Source organism: Pelodiscus sinensis, chromosome 10 (assembly GCF_049634645.1).
Source record: "Pelodiscus sinensis isolate JC-2024 chromosome 10, ASM4963464v1, whole genome shotgun sequence".
Classification (NCBI taxonomy): Eukaryota; Metazoa; Chordata; order Testudines; family Trionychidae; genus Pelodiscus; species Pelodiscus sinensis.
In genome coordinates, this window is record NC_134720.1 from 4,401,346 (window position 1) to 4,423,929 (window position 22,584).

General features: G+C 42.5%; 1 protein-coding gene across 2 annotated transcripts in view; it reads right to left on the reverse strand.

Moving 5' to 3' along the window:
- The window catches only part of STAG1 (STAG1 cohesin complex component), a 301,849-nt gene that overhangs the window by 29,136 nt on the left and 250,129 nt on the right, over positions 1-22,584 (reverse strand). For both annotated transcript variants that reach the window (XM_075937371.1, XM_075937372.1), the window contains exons 24-25: positions 13,767-13,859; positions 5,158-5,332 (exon numbers count right to left, since the gene is read on the reverse strand). In XM_075937371.1, coding sequence (XP_075793486.1) covers positions 5,158-5,332; positions 13,767-13,859 — 268 coding nt within the window. The remainder of the gene's footprint in view (positions 1-5,157; positions 5,333-13,766; positions 13,860-22,584) is intronic.

Below are 22,584 nucleotides of genomic sequence, written 5' to 3' on the forward strand. Positions count from 1 at the left end.
GGAGAAACTAAAGCCAAAGAGGGGGAAACTCAAGCTGTTTTTTTTTTTGTTAGAAATCTTGGCCAGATAACAAGTTGTAGATGCCTCTTTAATTTGGTTGCACTGAACCTATGCATTTCACATATGAATAATCAGAAATAATCACATTCCAGAATTAGTTTTGCAACAAAATCTCTAACACATGCCTGGATTTGACATTCTTGGCACTCAAAAATGTATAAAAATAAAAAAGGAAGAGAAATGTTTGACTGTGAGAAATATTAACATAAAATGCAGCATAAGCACTGTCCTGTGAATGAAAATAACAAGATATATTCATCAAACGTGAAAATAACAGACCTTACCTTAGAACTTAGTTCATCCTATGCTATACTGCACATTGGGCTACCCACAAACAGACCATAACATAATAAATGAGATTCACCAATTTGGTAAAAAACAACAACATTAGATGCAAACGTTGAGAACAATGATCACTTCACTGTAAAATAAATTCAATCAAATTAATGAAACACAATTGGTATATAAAAAGGGGGCATTTACCTTCTGAAATACCTTTTCTCTGACTATATTATATTTACAGACACAGCCAGCAACTTGGGCTCAGAACTTTTTCAAACTGTAGTGACGACCAGGGTCAGGTGCATATATGCCTTGAGCCCTGGTTGCTCTGGACCAAGGTTATGAATAACACCTGGCCAATGTTTCCCTAATTCCCTCTGCCTCCATGCTTGAGTTGCAGTTGCACCCACAAGAACAGAAGGCTTGAAGTGTCAGAGTAGCGTTGTGGAGGCAGTACTGCTGCCTAGATTTGTCAAAATAGCGAAGAGAGCTTTAACCAAGGCTCAAAGGGGGTAAGTGACAAAAGCCTACAGGCAGATATAAAAAAAATAGTGGCCTTAGCAGAGGTTTAGATGTGAGATATCTTGATTTTAATATGGCTTTTGACAAAGTCCCACATGATACACTCATAAGCAAACTAGGGAAACATGGTCTAGATGAAATTACTATACAGTAGGTTCATGACTGGCTGTATAACCATATTCAAAATGTAGTTATCAATATGAAACTGAGGATGCTTCAAGTGGGATCTATAGCCTGGGTCCAGTACTGCGTAATATTTTCCTCAATGACCTGGATAACAGAATGAAGAGTATACTTTTAAAATTTGAGGTGGCACCATGCTGGAAGGGCTTGCAAGCCCTGTGGAGCAAAGGATTAGAATTCAAAACTACCTTGATAAATGAAGAATTAGTCTGAGTTCAACAAGATGAAATTCAATACAGACAAATGCAAAGTTCTACACTTGATAAGGAAAGATCAAATGTGCAAGTAAAAACTGGAGACTAACTGGCTGTGGCAGTACTGCTGCAGAGGATCTGGGGTTTCTAGTGGATCACAAATTGAGTATGAGTAAACAATGGGATGACGTTGAAAAAAAAGATTAATATTTTGGGGTGTATTTACAAAAGTGTCATATATAAGTCATGGGAGGAAACTGTCCCCACCCTTCCCGGCATTGGTGAGGACACAGCTTGAGTATCTGAGAAGGGCAAGAAGGGCAGAACCTCTGATCTCAACAGGTTATCTGAGAGGGATCCCTGGATAGAGATCAAAGCAGAGACAGAGGAGGAATATTTTTGACTTCTACTGGACACTATGGAATAATTTATTCAATTACTTGTCTCTGGTAATAGCTGTTCAGTACCTGAAAAAGCCATGCAGATGATCTCTGAATGGAATGTAAGCTGATTAAAACTGGATCACAGTTCTAAAGCATTGTGTCAAACTTGGGACTAAGGCCTACAACAGTAGATATTAAAGATAACTGGTTCACCTTCTGTTTGTGGCTTCAAGTGACTTCTCCTTCACTGAGAAGATTGTTCAGGTGTTGATGATAATATTATTTCCTTTGGGTAATGTGTGAGAAAGACGAAGATGATGAATTTAGTTGTCTTGGTACCTGAAAACTGATACTTCAGGTGTCTTCCTGGACCGTCCAAGAGTCTAGCGCTCTATCTGGTCTCCTTCATTTTTCCCCAGAAATTCATTTATCCTGGAACTGAACTATCCTCCTCTCTGAAGGGAAGATTCCCAGTTTCTGAGCTGGCTTTAGAGGAAGCCCTGAAGATCTAAGCCAAACTTATCTTCCAATGGAAAAAAGCAGAAGCTACGGTTCTAATTGTAGAATCTTATGAATCTTGCCATCCTCTCTGTAATGAGAGCACATGGGCGTTTTCTCTGTTCATCTTGGAGAGATTTGGTGAACACTGATATTTTTTCCCAAAGATGATATTGGTAGTGTGCCACTAATAAGCTTGATAATTCATTACTCTTAAACCTGAAAGTAGAGGAAGAGAGACTTTTCTCCCCAGGAAATACAGACTTATTTGAAGTAGTAATATGTATATGTCTATCTTTAGATCTGTGTACAGCCACCTCCACAAAGGCTTCATAGGTGGGTGTGTGGGGAGGTGTGCGGTATGTGTCTGCCTTTTTACACATCATCTGAAGAGACTCTGTACTTGACCAGATTAACTTTTGCAACTTGTAAAAGTCTATCTAAAACAGGAAGTGAAACTATCAAAAGAGCAAAGACCAAGAACATCAAAGAATGGGTGAAATCTCCTTTATCAAGGTGCTTGATAATTTGCAAATAGTTTCCATTCCTTCCATTAACTCATGAAAAGCAACAGAATTTTCGATGGTGAGTATGCAGACGTCATCCTCACATTGTCATCGTATGACTGTCAAATTCAGTATCTATCTCCTGAAATTTTTGCACAATAATCTGCTCCTTTAATATGGTAGGAGATCGCTCTCTCCTTCTATTTCAATCACAGATCAGGTATCTTCAGATCTGAAGAGATACAGGGGGCAGAAAGCATGGTTGTACAGCAGAAGTACTAACTCACTTTAATGAATTTTTAAGTGAATACTACAATACTATGCAGTTAGGAAGAGCAGAATCGGCATCAGGAGTAGAACAAGTAAATAATATTTAGTTATTATACAGCATTTTATATCTTCAAAGCACTATTCAAACAACTGCTGTTAACTGGAACCTAACACCTGGATGTTGAAAAACAACACTATCTGATCAGTCCTCTCGCACAGGTTCAAGGAAATGCTTCGTTCATTCCACAAAAGAGACAGACAGACAGACTGGAAAGGAAGGTCATTTCATATTTAGATCCTTCAAATTCTTTCCTAATACTCATCTCTGTTGTGATTCCTGAGAAATATGAAATGCTCATGCTGCTGGTGTGTCATGACTGCTGTTCCTTACACTAATTTTAATTGTCTCACTGTGAGCTCTCCTTGCTAGCTGCTTCTTGCACCACTTGTTATCGTGTGCCATATACTTAGGCTGTGAACTATTTAGGGCAAGGAACACTTTTTATTAAATTTATAGCCAGAAAAGGACCCCAAGATCATCTGTTCTGACCTTCTTTATATCATAGCCCATTCAATTGTACCCTGGATTGAGAATCAATTATGTTTGACTAAAACAGGGGTGCAATCACAGGTGGGCTTGAGTGGGCCATTGCCCCCCCAGCATTGCCCACCCACTGAAGTCTGGGCCCCCTACAGTGGGCCTTTTTGGCTATGCCACTGGACTAAAGTATAACTTGTGTTTGACTAAAGCATAACTTCCAGAAAGGTATCCAGAATTAAGACTCTCAGAGATGCAGAATCTGCTCCTTCCACTGGAGTTTGTTCCAATGGCTAATCACCTTGTTAAAAAGCTGTGCCTCACATGAAGTCATTTTTTTTTATTTCAGCTTCCAGTCATTGGTTCTTGTTTTGATTTTCTCTGATAGACTAAAGAACCCTTCAATAGCTAATATCCCCCACCCGCAATGAAAGTACATACTGCAATCAGGTCACTGTTCAACCCTCTTTTTGATAAGGTAAGCATATTGAGCTCTTTACGTTATCCACTGTCAGACATTTTCTCCAGCCACTGAATACATTTTGTGGCTCTTCACTGAATTTTGTCTAGTGATTTCTACATTGTGTTTACAATTTTGCAATATACGTGGACAGTGCCTCTAGCACAATGGTGTCTGATCACTGATTTACCAGTAGCCACTTCTGTACCACAATCAATCTAATTCTATGTCCCCCATTACTGTACTTTGTGAGTATCTCTCAGTCTTTACTGTATTTCTCCATAAAATGTTGTTGTGAGGGTGTGAAGTGGTGTTGTCCCTGATTTTGCAGGTGGGGAACTGAGTCACTGAGAAATTATGTGGCTTGCCCAAGTCACAAAGGGCATTTGTGGTGGAAGATAGCATTTATCCTGGGTCTTCTGAGTCTAGGCTAATGCCCTAAGCACTGGACCATCTTTTCTCCCCAATACTAATATTACTTCTATTGCCACCACCAATACTATAACCTCAAACCAGTTTTCAGAGGACATGCATTCCTACTCTTCAATGGGGAGGGGAGGTCCAGCAGAAATTATGCTTATTATGAAGCAATATCACCTAATGAAAAAATCATTTGGATTTGTATCCTGCTTACTGTACGGGTTTCTGAGGTACAGCATCAGGTGATTCTGGGCTACTGGAAATCAAACACCAAGTATCTGGAGTTACTGTACATTTCTAAAACATACTTTTTGTGTTGGCTTGATATTGAAGCATCTTGAATATAGATGCGTTAAAAAAAAGACAACAATTAAGGAAGAATGCTGTTTTAGGTGTATGCCATGGCAATTTATACTTTTGCCCCATTCTCTCAATGAAAACTCTCTATTAAATTTCACTTTTATCTCTGTTATCTGTTGTAAGAGGGTGCAGGACTACAGACTATATACTAGGGATGTTAGCGAGGAGTCGACAACTCACTTCCTCCCCTTGCTGCCCGGCCTCGCCTGGTCGCATACAGGGACTGCTCTGGAAGCAGTCCTGTCCACAGCCACCTCTGGCCGCCACGAACAGCCTTTGTCCACTACACAAGTACCCAGATAACTTGCTTTTGACCCAGATAACATCCTTATCATATACCAGCACTTATTTCCAAAGAAAGTAAGGGTCAAAAGCAAGAATTTCATTTGATACATTTAAGTGCATACATTTGTACTTTTTCCTGACAGTCTCGTGTGTCAGGTGGGAGAGGTAAAGTAGAAAACATGATGGCTAAACATACCCATGCTCTGATTCTCGTCATCTTGGTCAATGAAGACATGATCCATCACAAAGCTAAGGAGTTCAGACTGGAGTCCAGAGTCTGGATTGAACACCAAAGGTTGAAGACCCTCTCTACCTCCAGTCATCAGCTGGTGGCTAAAAATCATCAAGAGATCACAGAGCAGCATGAAAGCCTGAAACACAAAGTTACTGCATTCAGTTAACCCATAAGGGTCGAGAAAATATGTTATTTATATAATTTCTAGGCATTTCCCCACCACTAACTGGTAATTGCCCTTCTGTAACAATGCAGAGCTCTGATAATTTGTTAATCTTGGGTTCATTCTTTGTGAAGGAGATCCGAGGGAACTTCAATAATTCTAAAGTTTTATACCTTTGACTTCTGACAGGACACTGCTTGCCACCTTTCCATTGGCAACAAGCAGACCCCTCTGCTTTGAACTGCCAGTTTTTTATTATTGAAACAAAACAAAACAAAAACTGAATTGGAAAAAGGAAGATAAGAGTTAACAAAACTCCCAACATTAAGATAGTTGTGTGGGTAGGTGAGTAAGTGGAGATCTCTCACAGTTCCTTTATCTTCCAAGAACAAAACTTCAAAAGTGTTCAGTTTTCCTTGAAATTCATGTCTGTTACACATGCTCATTTGCAGGGATGAGTAATACATACTGGGATAGACCCCTACTTTGATACTCTATATAGTTTTTCATCCACAGTATTTGCAACAGAGGCAAGTATTATTTTACAGATGGGGAAAGTGTGGTACCCAGAGTTGAAATAACTTGCTCAGATTCACCCAGCAGGCTAGAGATAAACTCTTGATCCAAGTCACTTCAGTTCCAATCTAGAGTTCTAACCATTTGACTGCACTGCCTCCCTAAAGTTAAGATGCTGTAACAGGGGAAAACTCAGATAAAAGACAGAATGTAACTTGGTTCAAAGAATTACATTGAAACTAAAATCATGAGAGGGATAATCTACCTCTAAAAGTAATTAGGTAGAAAAACTAGAACAACATCCAAAATGAAATTATGAGGGTATGGATGAGTTAAGGCACTAGTCTGGAAAGAGGATTAAAAAAAGCTAACTAAGCAAATCCTTGATTCTTGCTATGTGTGAGTCTCAGGCATAATTCTTTGTAGAGATTTCTTTTTGCCATAAATCTAGATAAAAACTGTTGAGGTTGGCTGCAGAAGATGACAATTTTAGAACTAAAACTTAAATTCACATATTCTTGAATATGCCGGCCTGCTTTTTAGGCACTGAATAGAAACAAAAGGAGGGGAGGCTAAGTGACAGGGCTGTTCTCTACTCTGGCATGCCGAGGGCAGAAGGTGGGGGCCTGCAAGAGAGCTTCAAAACCTTGCCTCTACAGGCACAGGTTACAAAAACTGCCCCCGCCCCAGAATCACAATACACAGATTTGGGGGAACTGCTGCAACCATCAACTTCTGGCACAATGCTCAGATGGTGAAGGGGGAGGGGAGGCACAGAAGCACAAACAGCAGTTCAAACCAAACCACAACATTAAGAAAAATTACCCTGAATGTGAATGGACTCACATTTCCCTGGTACTCACTTCTAATTTTCTCTTTGTTCAGTCCACTCCCATGCCCTGAATTCCAGAGGGGGCGGGGGAAAGGGGGAGGCATGGTAGTCCTGCCTGGGTTTAAGTCACTCTCTCTCTCTCTCAACTCCTGGTTTAATTCTCCAACACAAAGAAACCTATATCCAATTCAAAATTCAACCCTCTATCTTGACTGGTTCTCTCAGCCCCCTGGCTAGTTAACCCCTTAGTCACTAGGTGCTAGCCAGCACTCCTGTTCATGACAGCTAGTTATTAGTAAGGCTATGATTCTGTCACAGAGATCACAGATTCTGTGACTTCTGCAGCTGCAGAAACCTGTGTGGGATCCCGCAGCCAGTGGCATCAGCCACTGCTGGAGCAGTCCTGTGACCAGTCCCACTAGTTATTGATGCAGTGGTCCTAGGGAACCAGTGCAGATGGCCGCACAGGTGTCCCTTCTAAAACAAGCTCTGTGGAAGCCCAGCTCATTTTGTGGGCTTAGTTGATGTTTTATAGGAACTGTAGTCCCTGATTGCCATAGTTTGGGAACAGAAAGTAGTTCTCCAGGTTCAACTATGTGCCAGGATGGTATCTGCAAGCCCTCGATCCCTCATATCTACTGCCTGAGAGCCCAAGGTCCCCCCCATCTGACAATTTCACTAGAGACTATCCCAAATTCTGGTTTTTTTTAAATCAATGTCATCTGCTAATCACACTGCAACTTGTATCATACTCTATAGACTATTTCCAAGTAGGACTTGTGATTAGGCTGCTTACCAGAAAGCCCCTGGTACAGGCTTATATGAATGGCCATATTGAGTCAAACCAAAGGTCCATCTAGCTCACTATCCTGCCTTCCAACAGTGGCCAATGACAGGTGCCCCAGAGGGAATGAACAAAACAGGTAATCATCAAGTGATCCATCTCCTCTCATCCATTTCCAGCCTCTAACAGAGGCTAGGGACACCATTCCAACCCATCCTGGACAATAGCCATTGATAGACCTATCCTCCATGAATGTATATAGTTCTTTTTTGAACCCTGCTAAAGATCTGGCCTTTACAACATCCTTTGGCAAGGAGTTCCACAGGTTTACCGTGCACTATGTGAAAAAATACCTCCTTTTATTTGTTTTAAATCTACTGCCTATTATTTTCATATGGTGACCCGTAGTCCTTGTGTTATAAGAACAAGTAAATCACTTTTCCTTATTTACTTTCTCTAGAGCTGTCATGATTTTACAGACTGCTATCACATATTTCCCCTTAGTTGTCTCTTTTCCAGGCTAAAAAGTCCCTGTCTTAATAATGTTGCCTCATATGGCAGCTGTTCCATACCTCTAATAATGTTGGTTGCCTTGTTCTGAATTTTTTCCAGTGACAAGGTATCTTTTTGAGATAAGGCAGCCACAGCTGCATGCAGGATTCAATATGTGCGTGTACCATGGTTTTATATAAAGGCAATTAATATATTTTCTGTCTTATTCTCTTATCGCTTTATTAATTATTCTTAACATTCTGTTGATTCTTTTCACTGCTGCTGCACAGAGAATTATTCATAGAGCCCTGCACAGATATAAAATTAGTATCCACATTCACTATGTACAAAAATGAGCCATGGATATCTGCATCCAAATACATAGCTGCAGATACCCATGAATATAAAGCGGATATCCGTGAATGTGCAGGACTCTCAACTACCCACAATGACTCCAAGATCTCTCTCTTGAGTGTTAACAACTAATTTAGTCCCCATCATTTTATATGCAGAATTGGGATTATGTTTAATATGCATTACTTTCCATTTATCAATGGCAAAATTCATTCGCCAGTAAGCCACAGGCTCCCTCCCTGTAGGAGGCATTTAATCCTCTTCTTGAACATTTTCAGAAGTTCCAGGCAATAGCAGGTATTTCTGATGACCCCACCTGAGAGTACACTGCAGAAGCTGCACTCTAAACCCTCTGGCAGAGGCCCTAGCCTCTCACCAGATACACAGCCAAGTTTTGATGTGTGGCAGCTGATCTCTGCTGGGATGAGGCTGCTCAATGAAATAACTTCCAGCAAGGACTCAATGATTCTTTTAAAGACAAATGGTTCAGGTAGAACCCCCATCTATCCTAGCGGGTGCTGATCAATTGTGTATTAGGATTAAAAACTGGCTAATTGAACAAGGGCATCCTGACTCATCAGATTGGACCTGTCATATGCAAATCTGGGTTATCTAACAGACCTCAAGCTGATGCAATTTTGACCCTGACTTTCCAACAACTGATGCATATGCTACATTCAATCACTGGAAAAGACCCTTCATGTCCACCACAATCTGAATTCACTTTGACCTCATTTAGGCCTTAATCATTGAAACTGATTATTCAGACTTTGCAATAGATGCAGCTCTTTCCTTATTTAGGGATTTTGCAAGGGAGCTGAAGAAAAGGTAAATGCACAGGCTCTTCTCTAGGATTCTTCTCGTTATAGAACAAAATAAGACAGAGGATACTGGAGTGAACTGTTGGTCAGTTAAGTAGGGTTTAAAAGTAGCAGTCTTTATTTATGTGGAACTTTGGGTCACATTTTATGGAGAGAGGACAACACATGTGCAATGGTGCTAGAAATTTTTGGAGTGTTGATGTGGAACTGCATCTTCCCTTTTATCCATCTGTGCTCCTCACCACCCTCGAGACCTGGGGCTGGCAACCAGGACCCCACATATGGGGCCAGTTTGTGTGACCCCCCCCCCAAGTGCAGATCCAGACCCTGGGGCTGGCAGCCATGGGGGTGTGGCACTGGCACCCAACTGGGATCTGGGGCTGGCAGTAGAATCTCTGAGCAGCATTGGAGCTGGTGATCAAGACGATAGGCAGCAGGAGAGTTTGGCCAGGACCCCATGCACCTCTACTTCTTGTACCTACGCATGTGTGTCACGGATCTAGTCACGCTCATACTGCTAGCAGCCCGCTAGATGGCTGTGAGGGGTCTGGATATGCAGATGTTTTCAATCTCTGCAGCATGGGTAGGAAACCTTTTTTGTGTTGCGGGTCCACTGACCCACAGAAAAATCAGTTGGGAGCCACACAAAAGTGAGAAGCAAAAAATCAAACCAACAAATAAACTCTGAGTGAGAAGCAGAAAGACTCTCCCCACATTCTCCTAGCACACCAGAGCCTAGGGAGCCCCAGGCTAATAGATTTTGTGGGTCACCCTGGAGTAGGGCCAAAAATTAGTGTAGTGTATGGGAGGGGGTTGCCAAGCGGGCTTGGAGTGTGAGGTTTGGGAGAAAGGCTGCAGGAGCGGGCTGGGACAGCTAAGTGGAAGGTGAAGTGCGAGAGCAGAGTGGGGGTGCAGGGCCTGGGCGGGAGGGAGACTGCAAGACTGGAGCACCAGCCCAGCTCCCCAATGCTGGGGGAGCTGCGAGCCTCAAGGGCTGGATCCAGGCAAGTCTGGGGCCACATTTGGCCCTGGGCTGGAGGTCCTCCCCTGCCCCCGGCTCTAGAGTCTGAACAGAGACCATCCCAGTCTTGAAGCTCCTAGGCTGGGGTGGCCAGCGGCTCTCCAAAGAAAAAATTGCGGCTTCTGCACCTGTGGCTCTGAAAGGGGCAGTGTGTTTCTGTCTGAAAAAGACAGAGCCAGAGTTGTGGTGTCCCATGCAGACTTCAGAAAGGCCGCCTTAAAAGGGCAATGCCTGCTCTGCTCTTTTTTTTCCCCCCTCGACCACACATGGCAGCCGGGGCTTTTTTTTTTTTTTGGCTCAACTTTTTTCCCCTCGGCTCTTTGCGCTGTATCCACCACTATTTTGGCTCTTCGTCTGTAACAGGCTGGCCACTCCTGACCTAGGCACTTTTAAATTGCAGATTCTTTGTCTAAAATTCCAACCTGAGAGCTGCAAGCACAAGTCCAGCTGCCCAGCCTCTGGAACAAACACTAAAACTCTGCCTGCAGCTAAAACAGAGCCTCAGCCAGAATTCCACTGAATGTGTGAGCCTGCTGGGTCACAGTTTAATGGTAGAGCCATGTTGTAAATGTACCCCAAAACACACACACACTTTGCACAGACATTCAATACATTATTGTGTTTTTTTACTCACCTAAGAAATACAAAGACCCGCTCCAAAATAATAAACCCTACAGGCATTTCCCTCTCTAACTCATCCTTCCTTTTGGGGGACCGACCATCTGAGGTCAGGTCCTTCTGCCCCACTGCCTAATTTAGCTCATGCAACATCTTCCCTCATCTTAAACTGATAAAAATATCCAGAGAGGGAGTGCGCCAGTACAGCAACTTTTGCTGTTTATAACCTTGCAATCTTCTTTGTCAAGTGATTCTATTTAGCTTCAACAAGTGATCCCAGACTTCGTTGCTAGGTGACTGATCCCCCTGATAAACCCGTTCTCCTGGGTGGGAGCCAGTCTTTTGTCTAGCGTTCAATTTGTCTGCACATTTCAGTGATTGGCCATTTAAGTCGACAGATGTCTTTTGTTATCATTCTAGAATTCTAGGCCAACATAGAAGCAACAGGACCACAAGATGGTAAAGAACCCCTTGTCCAAAATGGAGTTTGTAGGCTGATAAATACATATATAAAGAATTCATATTCTCACACACAATTAATAAATTCTGTCTTATTCCCCAAATCACCACAGTATGGTGTGTAGTAGTTATTAGTAGAAGGGGAACCAAGGCTGATGGACTAGTCAGGAGGACATTCAACAAGCAACAAATAAGAGTAGAGTATTAAGGGGGAAGCAAAATGACGATATACAAACACGTAACTCATATTCAAGATATTATTAATGGAAAGGATGAAGGTGTGAGGCGCTAAAAAGAGGGATGAGTCATGACTGGAATGTTAAAATCACCGGATACATCTTGTAGGGAAGGACAGAGCATGCAGGAGGGAAGGCAATATTACTGTGCATCAAAAATACTATTAGCTGCTTTTGAGTAATTCACAGCTCTGAAGCACAGATAAAGCACAAAATCAGCTGAACATCCATCTTAGATACCAAATCAGACTAGACATCAGGATGAACACTTCTTTTACCAGCTCTTCATAGCTGGTAGAAAGACAAAATGAATTATCATAAGCACATTCAATCTGGGGGACATGGTGGAGGATAGATGCTACCTCTTGTGAAATGCCCATGGAGCATCTAAAAAGCAGAACTTTAACTGGCCCAAGTTTCCAGTGTTTAAAACAATCATGATTACAACTGATTGAGAGGAGAAACTTAGACAAAACAACCTGAATTATAATTTGGGGCTGTTTAAGAATATTTTATCAGATGCATCTAAAAGCTCACAATTTGACAATCACAAAAGGCGGCTTTCTTGATTTAAAATGAGTAAAAAGCAATCCTAGATAAGAAGGGAAAACAATTTGATCAAACAAATGGGAAAGGTAGAAGCAGCCTGCAGCCAGGTACACAGCTATCTGCCCTCCCCTTGCAAGCGCCAGGAACTTTAAATTACATTTCCCGCTGGCTGGCTCAGTGTGGTCTCAGGGAGTATGCCCAGGTGATTAGGACTGGCTATTGCTATAAACACTCTGCACCTTGGACCACTGTGGAGCTTTTACACCTGCTTGGAGTGTGGCAAGAAGAGTCTGTGCAGTCCCAGTTCCGAGTGACCCAGAGGAATTAGGACATATATGGACAGATTTCGCAAAACTAGTGTGAAAAGGACTATGAGCAGGACACACTGCATTGCAGAGCAAAGATAAAGGAGGTGAGGCAGGCATACCATAATGTGTGGGAGGAAAACCATTGCTCCAGTGCTGCATCCAAGACTTGACAGTTTATAAGGAGATGGACACTGTCCTCAGCTGTGACGCCACCTCTACCACCAAGAGCTGTGTGGATACTTCAGAGGACATGGAGTCAGCAAAATGAAGACCTAACCTGGAGGGTGAAGTGTGGTGCTCCCAGCAGGGTTGCCTGGTGGGGCAGGCAGCCAGGAACTGTTCTCCACTCTTCAGGTGCATAGCCAGTCACAGCAGCTGCTCCATAGGGAGCAGGAGATGAGATGCAGAGTAAGTGGCTGTGGCTTGGGGCGTGAAGAGGTGAGGCTGGCTGTTTCTGTGAGCTGTGCAAAGCCTGGTGCACACCCATCATCCCCTCACCTCCATTCCCTTACACTCACCATGCTTACAGTACTTGTAGGGTGCGTCTAGACTGGCAAGATTTTGCACAAAAGCAGCCGCTTTTGCGCAAAATCTTGCTGCCTGTCTACACTGGCTGAGAGTATTTGCCCAAGAACGTTGACTTTGTACTGTACAAAATCAGTGGTTCTTGTGCAAAGACTCGGACGCTCCCGCTCAGGGATAAGCCCTCTTGCACAAGTATTCTTGTGCTAGAGGGCCAGTGTAGACAGCCAAGTTGATTTCTTGTGCAAGAAAGCCCGATGGCTAAAATGTCCAGCGGAGCTTTCTTGCGCAAGAGAGCATCTACACTGGCAAGGATACTTTTGCGCAAAAGATGTGTGGTATCCTCGCAACACCTAACAGAGCATAGGAGAGAAATGAGGGCTTTGTGCTTTCTCACAGCAGATGCTGGAGTGCGCAGAAAAAAATGGCGCAAAAGGAAGCCGGAAGCACTTGAGAGGTCTGGGAAACAAAGCAGTGCTTGACGGGATGTTTTACACAATCCCAAGATGCACCATACTTTGTTCCCTATTCCCACAACACTGAACAACAGAGGGTGCCACACGGCACTGTGGGTTACATATCCAAAGTTCATTCTCATGTCGACAAGAGAGCTAAAACATTACACACGATCTGGTGTTGACAGAGGGAGCAAGTGTCAACTTGTCAACTTTTCTTTTGGTGACTTCTGCATGTCAACATTTGTTTCAGCGATGAAACTTCGTAGGGTAAACGTATCCTGAATACATTTCTCTGAACAAGTTGGTTTATTAAAAGGAATAGTGCAGAAATTTGTTTTATCACAAGACTGAGCTAATAAAAACCTCTTTTTTACTTTTGCTATGTTTAAATAATCCACCAGTATTTTCTAAAGAATACGTGCTTGCATTTCTTTTACCTGTTCTTTGACTGGAGTGTTGACATTTGATAGGCACTGCTGGCAGACAGCCAGAAAGGATTTCACAGTTTTCCTCAATACCAACAAGTCCTCCTGGGAAAAAACATTGAAAAGAAATAATATTCTTTAAATAAAGACCATAAGAACACAAGATCACGAAAACAGACATACTGGGTCAGACCAATGGTCCATCTAAGTCCAGTAACCCCTTTTATGACAGTTGCTGGTACCAGAAACTTCAAAGGGCATAAATGGAATAGGGCAATTAGTAATCCATCCTCTGTCATCAAGTCCCAATTTCTGGCAATGAAAGGTTTAGGGACACACAGAGCATGGGGATGTGTCCCTCACCACCTTGGCTAATAGCTACTGATGGAACTATCCTCCACAAACTTATTTCTTTTTTGAACAGTTATTGTTTTGGCTTCACAAAATCCCTGGCAAGTTCCACAGATTGACTGTGCTTGCATGAAAAAGCACTTCCTTACATTTGTTTTAAATCTGCTACCTATTAATTTCAATGGATGATTCCTGGGTCCTCATGTAAGGTAAAGGAGTAAAAATACCTTCTTTTTGCTTTCTCCACCTCAGTCATAATTTTATAGCCCTTTATAATGCCCCCCCTCAGTCATTTCAGTCCCTGTCTTTTTCATGTCTCCTCATATGGAAGCTGTTCCATACTTCTAATAATTTTTGTTGCCTTTCTCTATATTTTTTCAATTTTCATGTAAGTTTTTTAGAGGGAGTTACTAGAACTGGATACAGCATTCCAGTTGTGGAATCACTGGTGAGCTTTAATACAAAAAGGAAGCTTCTAAAAAGTGGAAACTTGGACAGATGACTAGGGAAGAATATAAATATACTGCTTGAGCATGCGGGGGAATAATCAGGAAGGCCAAAGTGTAATGGGAATTGCAGTAAGCAAAGGATATGGAAGGTAACAAGAGAGGTTTCTACAGGCATGTTAACAATAAGAGTGTGGTCAGAGAAGGTGTGGGACCCTGAAAGGTAGCCTAGTGACAGATGATGTGGAAAAAGCTGAAGTACTCAATGCTTTTTTTGCCTCAATCTTCATATACAAGGTCAGCTCCCAGACCGCTGTAGTGGGCAGCACAGTACGGGGAAGAGGTGAAGCACTCGGTAGTGAAAAACAGGATAAGGACTATATAGAAAAGCTGGACATGCACAAATCCATGGGGCTGGATCGAATGCATCTAAAGGTGCATGTGGCTGATATGAGTGCAGAGCTAGCTATTGGCCATTATCTTTTAAAACTTGTGTCGACTGGTGGAGGTCCCAGATGATTGGAAAAAGGTGTATGTGGTGCCTATCTTTAAAAAAAGGGAAGGAGAATCCGGGGAACTACCGACTGCTCAGCCTCACCTCAATCTCTGGAAAAATCATGGGAGAGGATCCTCAAAGAATCCATTTTGAAGGACTTGCAAAAGAGGAAAGTGATCAGGAATAGTCAACATGGATTCACCAATGATAAGTCACGCCTGACCAACCTGACTGCTTTCTATGATGAGGTAACTGACTCTGTGGATATAGGGAAGACAGTGGACATGATATACCTTGACTTTAGCAAAGCTTTTGATATGGTCTCCCATAGTATTCTTGCCAGCAAATTAAAAAAGTATGAATTGGATAAATTGACTGCAAGTGTACAGAAAGCTGTTTAGATCTTTGGGCTCAACAGGTAGTGATCAAAGGCTTGATGTCTGGTTGGCAGTAGGTATAAAGCAAAGTTCCCCAAGGGTCTTTTCTGGGGATGGTTTTGTTCAATACAGACAGTCCCCGAGTTACGAATGCATCAATTTACGATTGTTCGTATTTATGAGCAACCACCTATACATCTGGAACCCGAGTTATGAACGAAATCCACACCTACGAGCAGCGTGGCCGTACGTCATTGAATGTAATCCGACTTACAAACACATTGAGTTACGACCAAGTGCTTGGAATGTAACTCATTTGTAATTCGGGGACTGCCTGTATCTTATTAATAACCTGGGTGAGGGGATGATTGCACTGTTAGCAAGTTTGTGGATGACACTAAGCTGGGGAGAGGCAGATAATGCTGGAAGGAAGGGATATGTTTTCCAGTGGGAAACATACTTTGCACTTATTAGTATCAAATGTCATCACTCATATTCTTGTCCATTAACACAATTTGAGAGATCCCTTAGTAACTTTTTGTAGTCCACTTTAGATTTCACTATCTTGAATAATGTTTTGAATTGTCTGCAAACTTTGCTACCTCACTCTTCACCTCCCACCTGTTTTCCAGTTCATTTATAAATATGTGAATAGCACTGATTCTAGTATAGATTCCTCAGGAACCTTATGTACCTCTCTTCAATGTGAAAACTGACCATTTATTCCGACTCTTTGTTTCCTATCTTTTTACTAGTCACTGATTCATAAAAGGACCGTCTCTCTTATCCTATGTCAGTTTACTTGGCTTAAGAGCTTGTGGTGTGGGACCTTGTCAAAGAGTTTCTGAAAGTCCAATTCATTCAATCATCTGGATCACTGGTACCCCGTGCTTATTGTACCCTCAATGAATTATATCTAGGTTGATGAGGCATGATTTCCATTTATAAAAGTTACGTCATCTCTTTCCCAACTTAGTGTGCTCGTCTATGTGTCTAAAATTCTGTTCTTTAGTATAGTTTCAACCAATTTGCTTGATACTGAAGTTAGGCATACCAGTCTGTAATTGCCAAGAGAGCCTCAGAAGCCTTTTTTGTTTTTAAACGGGGCTACATTAGATATCTTTCAGTAATCTAGTACAGAGACTGATTTAACCAATAAATTATATAACCCAGTGAATACTTCTACAATTTCCTATCTTAGTTCTTTCAGAACTTTGGGGTAAATACTATCTGGTCCTTGTGACTTTTTACAGTTCATCAATTGCTTCCAAAAGCTCCTCTATAGAAACCTCAGTTTGGGATAGTTCTTCAGACATGTCACATAAAATGAATACTTTGGGGGCAGGGGATCACTCCTCCCCTCCTGCCAAGAGCACATGGTGCTTTTAAGCACCGCGTGCTGCTCACAAGGCAAGGGCAGGGGCAAAGCGGAGGAGGCTTCATGTGCTCCCCTGCTCCCAGACCCCAATTGGCCTAGAGGTAGGGGAGTGTGGAAGTCTCCCACACCAGAGGCATGGGCACCTAGAGTGAACCTGGGGGTGGGAGGGAAGCACTCTCTCACCCCCAGACCAATCATTGTCTGGGGGTGGGAAACCCAGAAGTATTGTGACCCCGCACCTTCTGCTTGATGCCCCACCCCTTTCTGTGCAGCCTGGGGCCACTTAAAAAATTTCCAAAGTGGCCCCCAAGCAAAAAATTATTGCCCACCCCTGCTTGGCAGCGAATATCAATGGAAAGAATTAATTTAGCTTCTCCAGAACGGCCATACCTCCTCTGAGTACTAATTTACAACCTTGACTATTCAGGAATCCTATTGTTTGTCAGACTTCATGCTTGTGATGTACTTCAAAATCTTTTGCCTGAGTTTTTGGTCTTTTGGTAATTGCCCTTCAAATTCCTTTTTGGCTTCCTAAATAAATGTTTAAACTTGACTTGTCAGAATTTATGCTCATTTCTACATTCCTCACTGGTATTTGACTTTCTTTAAAAATTGGATGCCTTTTTGCCTCTATCTTGTTTACAGACAGTGGATTTTTTCTGGTCCTCTTACTGTTTTTTTTTTTTTTTTCATTTGCAATATACATTTAATTTGAACCTCCATTATGGTGTTTTGACATAGTTTCCATGTCAGGGATTTCACTCTTTTGATTGTTCCTTTTAAAATTCATTTAAACTAGCTTTCTAGTGTTTATGTGGGTCCTGCTTTTGAAGTTAAATGCCACTATGGGGGATTCGTTAGTATTTTCCCCCTATTATTAATAATCTATTACACCCCGATTCCCAATCTATTAATAAGAGATTAACACAAAACAGAAGTGACAAATAATTTCATGAACACTCAAGGCTACAGCTCTCCAAGCAGAAAGAGAGAGGAAATAAAAAGAAAATAAGGAGCTCTCTAGAGAGGCACTATCTGCATCACACCTAGCATAATTAGCCTCTAAAAAAAGATCTAGGTATCATTCTGAAAAAAAGTAAGAACAACAACAATATACTATCATCACACCCAGGGTATTTTTAAATCTAAATACCAGTTACAACTGCTGGAATTTTAAATTTAAATTTTAAAAGTTCACAAATAGTTTAAGACAACAAAATAAACCTGCACAGTATTTATCCAGAACTCGGTTCCAAGATAATTCAACAAGAAAAATCTGTTAAACACCAAGAAACATGCATCAACTCAACATGATCACAATATCCTATCATCTGCAGAGAGGGGAGCTAGAAAGGTAAGACTGTTTTGTAGAAATAACTGCTAATGTACTGGCCAAGGAACAGGAATTAATTACTTGGAGACTAGAGGCATGGAGGTTTGTTGGACTGGAGAAACAAGGATTCACTGGCAATAAATAGTATATTGGGAAATCCATGGATAACTGGTGGTTCTGGGGGACAACTAATGGAATTGTACATGTGGGTGTTGAGAAAAAATGTTACTCACCTTTCCATAACTTCTGTTCTTTGGGATCTGTGTTTCCTAAGTCCATTCCACTGTGCCTCACGCACAGTTGTCAAAGGATTTTTGCTCAGTAGCACCCATGAGGGCAACATGAGCACCCCCAGCTGCCTTCCACATGCGCATGCAGTTAAAAGGGACCATTGTCCCTAACTCTGTTCCTTTCTCCTGGAGAGTCTCCAGTGGGAGAGTCAGGGGGTAGAATGGACATGTGTAACACTCCCCAAAAATAATATTTAGGGAATGTCAGGTAACTGTTTTTAATTCCTCAAGTGACTGCCCATGTCCATTCCACATTGTAGGTGACTGACACACAGTTTGAGCTAGAGGCAGGTTTGGCATCTACTTTAACAGGGATTATAAGACCACCTGTCCACATCTGCCATCTCCATAGACAAAAGAGCGATGGCATAATGGGAAGTAAAAGTAGATCAAAGACCAGGTTGCCACCTTACAAATGTAAATGATGAGCATCTGGTCCAGAAAGCTTTCACAAACTGCCTGTGATGTACTTGAATGAGCCACCCCTTTTTATGGAGTTTTGTACCCACAAAATGAGAGCATAGACAAATCTTCTATCGAGCTTGTAATCCAGAAAGATTCTTTAAGGAGACATTGAATGGCCTCTCTGAAACTGCACTGAATAGCTGCAAAGCTGGCCTGAATAATTTAGTCTGATCCAGATTGTGATGTATCCCCATAGTCTTTACGGAAATATGCTTTTGAATATGAATACACCTGACTCAAATATGCTTTATGCAAAATGAGGCAGATAATCTGTCACTGAAAAAAGTGTAATACTCCGAATGTGTATATTCTATGTGCGCATATGTATCATTCTTGTATGTGAAGTTATAAATCTGAAGTATAAATCTGTTTATATATCTAGATGTGCTAATGAAGGCCATTTGTAGTACTCAGGGAACTTAATTATCCGGTACCCAGGATAATGATCTGTGAATAGTCTTGATTTTCCTGTAAGACTTGACATCTGGCTAGATCATCTGATGCTAGAAACCACTTTGGATGTGGTACTATTCCATGGGAGTGCGAAAGGGTTGAAACTGAACATAAAGGATTCCCACCTGGGGCAAAATCTATTTATAGTTAGGAAGCCAAACAAAAGGTGCAGTTGCCAGACCCCAGGACACTCCCTGTTTACCAGCAGATGACTACTAGTAACATCTAAGACTGAAGAGGGGGAAGGATCAGGGCCAAGATATGAGCCTCCTAGCTTTTGAAAAAAGATTATTTGAACTATTGTTAGGGTAAGAAATTGCATGTAGCAATTTTCTTATAGTATTAAGGTTAGATGGTGTATTTTCTTTTATTTAGCATATTCACTCACTTTGATCCATCTGTTATCATCTTGTAGCGAAGGAGTTTGGTCTCCCTCTGATCTGGAAAGGGAAGCACTCCCTAAGATACTTTGGTGAGCAGGGCCAGAGCAACCCAACCCCTACTCCAGGAAACAGAGAGGTGGGGCTTGAAGTATAAAGGAAAGAACTAGGAGCTCAGTTTGGCCCTAGCCATGGGGGAAGATGCCTTGCCCAAGTTCCTGACCGGAGGCTCGGCCACACCACCAAGGACAGGAGAACTGGCCTCGGCCACCAGGACTGCTGGCAGGCCCCAAAGACTGTCCAGGACAGCCAGGACCACTGGCAGGCTCAGAAGACTGGCCAGGACCACGGGTAGACCCAGAAGGCTGGCCAGGACCGACAGGACCACTGATCGACCCAGACCCTGAGCCAATTGAAACCCTACCAGAGTCTTCGTTCCCTGCAGACCTGAAGGAGGGGGATCAAGCCAAGTATGTCCACGGGGGGAACTGGGAAGTAGCCCAGGGGTAGTTGACCCATGTCCAGCTGAGGAGATGGAAGTGAACTGGTCAGCGCGTTGTGGCCAGGATCCCAACTGACTCTGCGGCAGCCAGAGTTGCCACTACTAGGGCCCTGGGCTGGGATGCAGAGGAGCGAGTGGGTCTGTGTCCTCCCTTGCCACTCCATTCCCTGGATGGCAGGTTCCCCTTGTTTCAGGCAAAAAACTTGTCAGCTCTCTGACAGAGTAAGGAGACCCGAAAGCCATTAATCTGTGTGATTTTTCTTGCACCTCCTCTGGCTAGATATACAACTGCAGCTACTCTTTTTAACAAATCCTGGTATTCTCTGAAGTTGTCTGATGGAGACAAGGCAGACTCTGAAATCTGGCAACGAAGTGGAAGAAGCCAGTGGTTGTTGATATGCTCCTTGTCCAATTCTTGCACAGAAGAATCACAAGTAACTGATTCCCCCTGTACTGTACCAGTACTGGCAGAGGGAGACAGTGGCTACTAGATGCTATAGAGCACAGGGGGAAAAAAAAGACAGTTAGCTGTTCTCATAACTGGTGATCTTCAAAATGTGCTGTTCACATCCATTCCAATCAGGTGTATGCGTGCTGTGTTGGAAACTTTTTCTCCTAGAGCTCCTATAGGGTCAGCTGTGGAGACCCCGAGAGTGGCACTGCTATATTAGTGCATATATACCACTGCCGACCACCCCCTCCCTTGGTTCTTTATTGCCGGCTACTCTGACAGTGGGGAAGGAGGGTGGATATTGCAATGGACTTGACCAACACATCTCAAAGGACATCTGTTAAGAGAACAGGTAAATATCTGGGCCCCTCTCTTGCACAGGTAGGCTACTGCCACCACCATACATTTGGTAAATACTCGTGGGGCAGTGCACAGGCCAAATGGGAGCACTGCGAACTGATAGTGCTCATTTGCTACTGTGAATCTGAGGTAACATCTGACACACAGAATTATCGAAATGTAGAAATATACATTGTTCATATCGGAAGCAGCAAACCAGTCTCCAGGATCCAGACAGGGAATTATGGTGGCCAGCAAGACTATCCTGAACTTCATTTTTCACATATAATGGGTGAGGTTCCATAGGTCTAGGACTGGTCTTAGACTGTCTTTTGCCTTTGGTATAAGAAAATAACGGGAGTAGTAACCCTTACCCTTTACTCCAGTGGGACCTCTTGAATCGCTCCTACTTCGATGAGCCATCAGACCTCCTATTACAGGAAATGCTCATGGAGAGGGGTCCCTGAAGAGGGATGGGAAAGGGAGATGGGAAGGCAGTGGGGATGGAAACAGCAGGGAATATCCCACCCCAACCATGTGGAGGACCTAATAGTCCGAGGTAATATTGGCCCACACATGGAATAAGTGGGATAGTCTGGCTGAAAACAAACGGGAAGGATCTGCTAGGTCTGGCGCTCTGCCCTCGGGTGCACCTTCCAAAGGCCTATTTTGGGCCTGGAGGGACTTTGGAGGAGTTGTTCCCCTGGTTATTCTGTTGAGATGGGGTTCTCCTCCTATTATTGTTCCTGTTGCACCAACAGACTGTCAAGTGCGGATACCAGATTTGGACATAGCATTCAAATAATAGCATCACGAATTGCAAATACTGAAGTAATATCACCTCTTTGCTCCTACTCAGCATTCCTCTGTTAACATAGCAAAGTGTTGGGGTAGCACTTTTAGCTATAGCATCACATTGAGAGCTCATGTTCAACTGACCAGCAACAATGGCCCCTAAAACACTGTCAGAGTCCCTGCTTTTGGGATGGAGTCCCCGATCCTGTGTGACCTACAATCTTGTTCTCAGATGTATGTTGTTGTATTTAGATGTATTAAAATGCCTGTTGTCCAACCCTTTCTTCAGAGATCCACATTACTCGGTATCAATGACCTGACCTCATTATTCACCACCAATCTTTGTATCATCTGCAGTCTTTAAATTATTTATTTTCTTCCAGGTTATTGATAAAAATGTTAAATAGTAGTGGGCTGATAACATCCCTGTGGGATTTCATTAGAAACAACTTCATTGGATAATGATGGCTCTCCATTTACAGTTACTTTTGACATCTAAGTGTTAAGGAGGTTTTCTTTGTCCCTTGAATACAGACCAGTAAATTTATATACTCTTACAGAAGCCAGAATACATTATGCCAGTATAGTTATCTTTAACAGCTAAATATACAATCTTGTTAAGAGCATTATCAAGCCTGTCTGTTTCTATTAAATCATATTTATGGTATTAATTTTATTTTTGACCTTCAACTGTTTATTGGTAGAGAACCGTATCAGCCATTCCATGACTCTGCCTATGATTAATATTAGACTAGCCAACCATTTGATAGTCAG